Source organism: Falco punctatus (assembly GCF_963210335.1).
Source record: "Falco punctatus genome assembly, chromosome: 6".
In the NCBI taxonomy this organism is placed as follows: Eukaryota; Metazoa; Chordata; class Aves; order Falconiformes; family Falconidae; genus Falco; species Falco punctatus.
In genome coordinates this window covers 71,065,839-71,073,839 of record NC_137585.1, presented here as the reverse complement: position 1 = coordinate 71,073,839, position 8,001 = coordinate 71,065,839, and the positions used below count along the sequence as shown (strand labels likewise).

General features: G+C 48.7%; 1 protein-coding gene across 6 annotated transcripts in view; it reads right to left on the bottom strand.

The window, feature by feature from the left end:
• Positions 1-3,641: 3,641 nt before the first annotated feature.
• UBE2H (ubiquitin conjugating enzyme E2 H) overlaps positions 3,642-8,001 on the bottom strand; it is a 53,383-nt gene continuing 49,023 nt past the window's right edge. For all 6 annotated transcript variants that reach the window (XM_080390706.1, XM_080390703.1, XM_080390705.1 and 3 more), the window contains one exon: positions 3,642-6,018. In XM_080390706.1, coding sequence (XP_080246832.1) covers positions 5,894-6,018 — 125 coding nt within the window. In that variant the 3' untranslated portion in view covers positions 3,642-5,893. The remainder of the gene's footprint in view (positions 6,019-8,001) is intronic.

Genomic DNA, 8,001 nt, shown 5'->3' with positions numbered 1-8,001 from the left:
GGAGGAACAATTCGGCCAGTAACTGGAGCCGGCACGGGGCAGGCGGAGCAGGCTCAGGTGTCCCCCATGGCCCTCGGGGTCACCACAAGTGGCCCATCTCGATGCCCTCGTGGGGCTCAGAGGTGGACGTCCCCCCAGGGTTGGCAGCCTGGGCCAGGCTGCAGCGCTGGCACCCCTTGGGGTTGCATCCGGATGGGCGTGCAGCACCCCTCAGCTGGGGCAGTCCCCAGGGTCCTTTGGGTCCCCAAGGGGGATGGGAGCAATTTCTACAGTGGAAGGTCCTGGCAACCAGTGTGGGGACAAAGCCAGCAGGAGGGAATGCCCTGCTCACCCCACGGAACCAGAGCCCCAAGTGCCTCCCAGCTCTGTCACAGGGGCTGTACGGCTATGGGGATGGCACCCAGAGCTCTGTGATGAAGGCACCCAAAGCCCTGTGGGGATGTCACCCAGAGTCCTATGGGGATGGCAACCAGAGCCCCACAGGGATGTCACCCAGAGCCCTGTGGGGAAGGCACCCAGCGCCCTGTGAGATGGCAATCAGAGCCTGGGGGCCCCTTGGGCTCAAGGCTTTGCCCTCTGATGCCCTTCAGCATCGACACAGACAGGGCAGGGTGAGGGCTCTGGGTGCTCCCGGGAGCACCGAGCAGCACCCACCGCCAGCTACGGGTCCCTGTCCCCCTATGCCCACCCAGCACTGAGCCCCCCCAAGCAGCACCCACCTCCCCAGGCCCCGTGGGAGCTCGGGCCAGGTCAAACCGAGCCCAAAACCGCCAGGGAGGGTGGTGGGACACCGGATGGCACTTGGTACCCAGGGGATGGTCGGGACAGAGCAGCGATGGGGCCGCTGCCCGGGGACAGGGAGGTGCCCAGGGAGGGCACCCAGCATCAGGCCCAGATCTGCCCTGTACTGGGCAGAGTGGGAGGCTACTGGTGTGGCACGGGGGCCACCTGCTGGGCAGAGGGGACAGTGCCACCCCCCAGCTGGCCCTAAAAGCCCCCCTAAAAGGGATGGGCACAGCAGGAGGGGACTGTCGGGGCTGTCCTCCCTTCCCTGCTCCCTCCTCCGGGCGAGGGGCAGAGGCCAGAGGACTGGTGGCCCTGGCAGGTGGCACTGGGACAGTGTGTCCCACCCCCTGCACCCAGCACCACTCGAAAGTGCTCAGGGCTGCCAGGCTGGGTGCTGGCAGCAGGTGGCACTGGCATGACATGGACCTGCCACCCTGTCCCCAAGATGGGTGACTAACAGCTCTGGCTGGCACCAGGGAAGCGTGGGGGGAGGTGGAGGAGGATGGAGAGGAAGGTCTTGCTCAGCTCCAACAAATTTGGGACAGCAACTGCAGAAAGTTAAACCAGGATGAGGACAAGCCACAGGCCAGGCTGTTGCCCCCTTTCCCTGGCCCATCCCCAGCCCTGAAATGCCAACTTGGGGGTCCTTGAACCACTCCCGGTCACATCCCTTGTATACGTTATCCCAATCCCCACATAACATTGAACCAGCAGGCAGCGTGATTACACAACAACAGCCACCTCTGCCATAATTACTGGCCCAGGACACCGAACACCGCTCCCACGATGGCTGCAGCATCTCGAGCAGTGTTACCTGTAATGCCTTGTCCTGCTGCAAGAAGAGACCTTGAAAGAAATCCACCCAACGAGGCTGCGCAGATGGAGGGACTGGGAGGGATGGATGCCCTGTGGCTGCACTGATTCTTCACTTCCAGCAGAGACCCTAAAAATCAGCTTCAGTGCCATGACTGCAGCCGCTGGGCATGGAAGGACGTCAGACAGCCGCTTGCAAATAGCTAGAGAAGGAGCCAGCTACATCAAGCACTACCATCAGTATGTTGGCACATGTAACAGCTTCTGCTTCCACCTCCAGCAGATCATCTCCAGGCAGAAGATACCCTGGGAGGGCTTTGATCTGGCATAGATGGGCCATGAGTGAAGTCCTGGTGGGACGCAGAGTCAATGCCGCAAGGTCCAGGGTCCTTCCTGCTAGATCAAGCTCTCGGCGATCAAGCACCAGCCAAGCTTCAAGGTATGTACATATTTTATTTTAAAAAAAGTTTACAGTTCTTTAATTATACATAACTATTGGAGAGATTATACTCTTAGAGAAGAGGCATTTTGTCAGGGTGGCAGATGTGCCCACTACCATCAACAATGCAAGAAAAAGAGGAGAAAAAAGAAAAATAAAAAATAAAAAGCCAATTCAAACAAAGGGCAAAACACCCCTGATCTCTTCAAGTATCACATGATAGGTACCAAACACAGGCTGTAAAATCATGGCCATTTCTCATGCTGCAAACACCCTTGCTAAAGTGCCAGCAGAACTTGGATGAGAAAAAGAGAAGCAAAAAATAAAAGAGAAAACTCAAGTACCTCCCAGCCTTCCTGACAGTCTGCGAGGAGGGTCCCTGCTGATGGATGACACTTGCCAGGCAGGGATGGATGGGAAGGGGAACCCTGTCTCCCCAGCATGTGTTAAGGGATGGGTAGACATGTAAAGAAGAGAGAGATGAGTTGGGGTTCAACCACAGACATGGTGGAGGCTGGCAGACAACAAGCCCACGCCATACCAGGCTGATGGCAAAGCTCTGCTCAAGCCTGTCCCCGCACCAGCATCTGCTGAACTGACCTGGGGCTCAGGAAAAACTCAGCACGGAGGGTCACTGACTGACCCTGAGGCACCAGGTGCCACCATCAAGGGACACGGCAACTCAGCTTTTCATCTCACACAAAATCCTCGACGGTACGAGGAGACATTACAGGAATAAAAGCCAAAGGTTGTTTCCAAACCAGCGCCAAGGGGCTGGTGGCAAGTTTTGGTAGCAGGGAACTCAATCCAGGATCCATCATGGGCTGGCTGAGAAATTCCCATCACCCAGACAGAGCACAAGGTCACACCATTGTTTACTGAAGAAAAAAAACACCCAAAAAACTCAAGATGATCCCGAAAAAAGAGAGTTATCTCGCTTCAGTGTGGCTCCACCTTTTCTTCCAGACTACGCAGGTGAGTTTTATTTACAAACTGTTTGGGAGGGAAGTTTCTTTTGGGAGAAGGAGGGAGATTTGGGGGGTTAAAAAAAAAAAAAAAAAAAAGTGAAAAATGATAGAGGGGAAGAACCAGAGGGGTGCAAGGGAGCCAGGAACAGGCTTTCCTGACCCACAGAGCAAACCCCAATCCAGCCTATCCCCTAGAAGCATCTTACACCCAGGACAGACATTTTTACACGCAGCATTTTGGTAGCCACGTTTTCCTCTGCCACTGGGCACAGTGCAAGCCTCTGTGCCGGGGCAGTGACCTTTGCCACAGCTCAGGAGTGTTGGGGAGAGCCAGACACGTGTTTTCACAGCTCTAGAGCCATTGATCTGCCAGCCCGCACAGCTCAGACCAGCTCCACGAGCCCCGCAGTGTCCTCGCATCCAGGCCAGGAGCTGGCCCAGGCAAGCTGCAGCTTTACCGCTATTTTTTTTTTTCTTTTTGGAATCCCTGGTTAGCAGAATATGTTTCACGAAAGGAGGGGGGGAACATGCAAGTGGTCAGGTGCACTAAATCCATGTTAGGGGATGGTGTGACGGGGAAGAAAAACCTGGAATGGAAGGGGGTGAGGTAATTAGAACACTATTTTTATACAATATTGAAAAAATACAAATTTTTATTGTGATTTTTTTTTTTTGGTTTTTTTATCTTTTAAACTGATATCACCACCCAGCACTTACTCTACTCCTAAGTAGCACCTACAGTAAAGGTTATAGCACAAGCAAACTGCTAGGTCAGCAGGTAAGCAAGTTAAACAGTGCCAGCAAAACGTGGCCCCTCCCTCCCCAAAGTAATGAGAAAAACAGCGTGCTAGATAAGAGTTAAGTACACCATTACATGTTAAATAGTTAATATTACCCTTCCGACAAGCCACAAATGCTAGATAGAGAACTTCAGCACAGTCACTAGCCACAGCCCTAACATTACTGCTTTAAAATAAAAAGGGGGAAAAGGAGAGGAAAAACCTTTGCTTCATGCCCGTAATTAACATAAAGGAAATTCTTTATATATTTTTATTAAGGAAAATCATGCTAAAGCAAAGTGGTACTTTACGAGGTTTGTTTTGTTTTTTTCCCCAAAATAAAAAAAAATAACTCGATTGTGCTTTATGAATTAGAAATAGGATTGTAACCTTCCAATCCCTATGACTCAAAACTTGGTGGCATTTCTAAAGAAAAAAAACCCCAACCAAACCAAAACCACCCAAATCTGGGAAAATGACAAATGTACCAGTCTGACATTCAAAACTCTGCTCGAGAGTTGCTCAGGGTGGGTTGATTCTTCCATGCACTGTCCTGTAGGCTGCACCACAAATTAAAATATCTTATCCAAACCTCTCCGAAACCCCAAAAGAATACAGCAGGTAACATCCACCTTCAAAAATTCCTCTTAGTCTGAATCTCCAATGCACAATTATCCAAATTCAAGTATACCGGCATCCCAGGTAGACATTTACTATATTAGGTTTCATAGCATCTAAACAAAACAAACAAAAATCTCAGCTTGCTGAAAGACACCAGGAGAAATCAAACATTGCAATTCAGAAGTATCCTGGGGGAAAAAAAAAACCACCAAAAAACAAACAACAAAAAAAAAACCCAGAGCAGATTCACTTGCTTCCTCAATTGGTGCTTTTAGGCTTTTTTATTCATCTCAAATTTTTCTAGATCATACTCTTTGTTAACTTTTAAGAAATTTTAATCCTGTTGTACACACACAAGCAGATGGCTACCAAGCTGGTGCAGAAGGGGGAGGAAAAAAGGAAAATAAAATCAGCGCCGATGGATTCATGGACCACAGCCAATGGGCCAGTCTTCGTGGATCTGAAGCTCTCAGCAAGGCTAATCCATCTGGTCAGAGGACCCTCTTAGGAGATGGAGAGTGTTTGCGAGGTGTTTAACCATACTTCAAGCAAGAGAAAAAAGCAAACTTGAAGCCATTAAAGGGCAGCAGTTTCAAAACTATGACAAAGTAAGAGTTTCACTTCACATGTGCTCCAGCTAAATCAAAGCACTGTTCAGAGAGCATCATTTGTGGTTTGTGTTTTTGTTGGTGGGGGGGTTTTTTTGGTTTTTTGTTTTGTTTTTTCCTCCCGAAAAGGGAACAGCTTGTAATCCAGACCAAGAAAGTGAATAACATCCAGATGAAGGCTTTCAAAAGTCCCAAAAGCAAACAGACCAGTGGTTGTCAGTCCTTACAGTTCAGAAGGGCAGGCAGGAGTCCACATACAAAAATGGACTTAAAATCCAAGTCAAATTTTTAAGCTTCAATGCTCTGAATAGCTCCATGCATTTGTATTGTTTATTTTTGTGTTTTTTTTTTTTTTTTTTTTTTTTTTATTAAATGTGACTCCATGTAAAATACCATCAGCAAGGTTGACCTGAAGGAGCAGCTTTTATTCCACTGTCTGATCTACACGGTTAAGTATATCATCCCCCAGATTTTATACTTTGAGAATATGCTGTTCCACGTTAGCATCCAAGGTGGTGTCTTTGGAAACACTGATAAGAAAGCAAACATCTTTTTGCTAACTCCCTACCTACCAGGGCAGCTGTTTTAGCTGACAGTTCAGTAGCACACAAGTTGACTTGGCCAAATGGAATCTGAATGCATGCATTCGGGCTGCATATTGCTACCAAAATGGAATGTGGGAATATGCTATGCACCTCGGGTTCGAGAAATGACCAAGAAAATCAAGATCTAAAGGGTGATATATATATCTCAATGCTATTATTCATAAAAACCTTGTTTAGTAATAAAAAAAATTGCTTTGTTTAAATATGAATATTATAGTCTGCTTCTCATGGTTAGGAAATTAGAGTCTCTCTGAAAAGCAGGTTGCCTCTTCTACTACAACTCCATGTCCTGAGCCTCATCTTCCGAGAAGTCAGACATGGAACTCTCAGATGAGCTGTCCCCGGTGCCTTCTTCCTGTTCTTTTAGTGCTTCTTCTGTTGCATATTTCTGAATGTATTCTGCATGTGACAGAAAAGACAAGACATATAAGCAGCATATATTCAACAGTCAGAGGATGACTGAACAACAACTAACAGCTGGTCGGGTCACATCGTGTTTGATAAGTCATACAGATTACTGTATTTCTCAGACCAAAAGCAGCATTGTCTAACAACATGTGAAAACAGCTGATGGAGATCTTAGAGACGTGCAAGACCCTTGAAAACAAGTATGATCCCAATGCTCCTATGCCAGCGTCACGCACAGTGTAGCTGGAAACAACCCAACTCTTCCCCTGTACAGTGTATCTCACTTAATAGGACAGGATTCAATTTACTGCCAAAATAGGAGCTACTGTGGTGACCTAGAGAACAAGCCTAAAAGCCATCAAGATGTCACTATGCAGCCTGACTTTATGAAATGAAGATCAGAGAGTTTAAACTGATAGGGCAGAACAACCATCAGTGAAGTCAAGCTGAGACCCAGACTAAACTCTGCATAAACAAAGTGTAAAAATGGATCGACAGAGAAAGTGGAGCAGAAATCTACTGCAGGAATAGCTGCACTTTTTCATTTAGAAGAAGGAGAAAGAAAAAAAAAAAAAAAAAAAGTAAAAGCTTCCTCCCCCAGCCCCAAAATAAAAGTGGGTCTGCCCCAGGCTCTGTTTTCAAAGCACAACCCTTGCAACCTGCTTCACATCCAACAGCAGCCACAGGATTAGCTGAGAAGGACCCGCAGGGAGGAGGGCCACCGCACTGCAGGTCACTGACGGAAACAGTGTCTCACAGTGGGGTTCAAACCACACCAGCTCTAGGCACCCAGATCAACACTTTGAACTTCAGCCAGGAGCAAGCAGGAAGCTGTACAGCAAGCAAGAGAACTGGTTTACTGGGATTCCTGCAAGCAGGTAAGGTAACCTCTGCCAACAGTGGCTTGTGTGGCTTCCACGGTCACCTCTGTGCAGAGGGACAGAGCAAAAAGGCAACACGAAGTGATTCTGATCGGTCAGACTGAGTCTGGCAATCCCCTCCCACCCTTTGTGGCTGCAGGAGACTCGCCTCGCGCAGTGTCCCCTCTGAGATCTGAGGAGGGGCGGGTGTCCCCAGCCGGCAGGCTACCTTGAACAGAGAAAGCCTATTCCTTACACACATGTAGGCATGCCGAGTGGAGCAGAGGTGAGCACTTGGCACAAAACTGGGCTAAAGAAGGGGTGCTCAGCCTCAACTTTAAGTCTTCCTCTTATTTATTGCCTCTTTTCCACCTCACGCTGAGAAAGCAGCTTCATCGGATGAAGTGGCGATGTAACCTCAGTATCCCAACAGCACAACCTCCACACCGCAGGTCAGGCACTTTGGGAAGGAGAGGGATGTGCTCATGTTGCCATAGAGAAATTTCAGCTGTGAACTCGTTACCTTTCCGGATACGGAGGTACTAAAATACAACAAAGCCTCCTCCAAACAGCAGTATTAAAGACCCAAAGAAAGAGGGAACACCGCCATCCCTGTGTGCTCGAAGATGAGTCCCTGCGTGAAAATGTGAATGTCACATCCCAGTCCCAGCCCAACAGCCATCCCAAATGCATGCTCTTTAGTTCCTCCCAGGGAATGACGTCCACAAGGAGCATCTCTCCTCCAGGAGCACAGGTCACTGCTTTTTATTCCGTACTGTACTGGCAGACGGATGCACTGACAAAGCTGCAGGAGGACACATCTAACACCAGATAACCAAGTGCTACAGGCACAGGTTTTAAAGACTGTGCTTTGCAGAGCCTGGCTGTTCTTAAAGCCATCCCTCCCCTTCCCTCTGCACTTCCATCCCTCAGCCTACTGGAAGGGAAAATACTCGGCAAGAGGTCTGCATCATTGTGGGTTTTTTCCACGTTTCTAAACCTGACATAAGGACACAGAGCCCAAACACATTACTCTGGCTTCAGGAGTATAGCACGGACAGAGCAAACCAAAGCCAACGCTTCATGGAAGAGTTGCCAGGATGGAGCAGCTGGT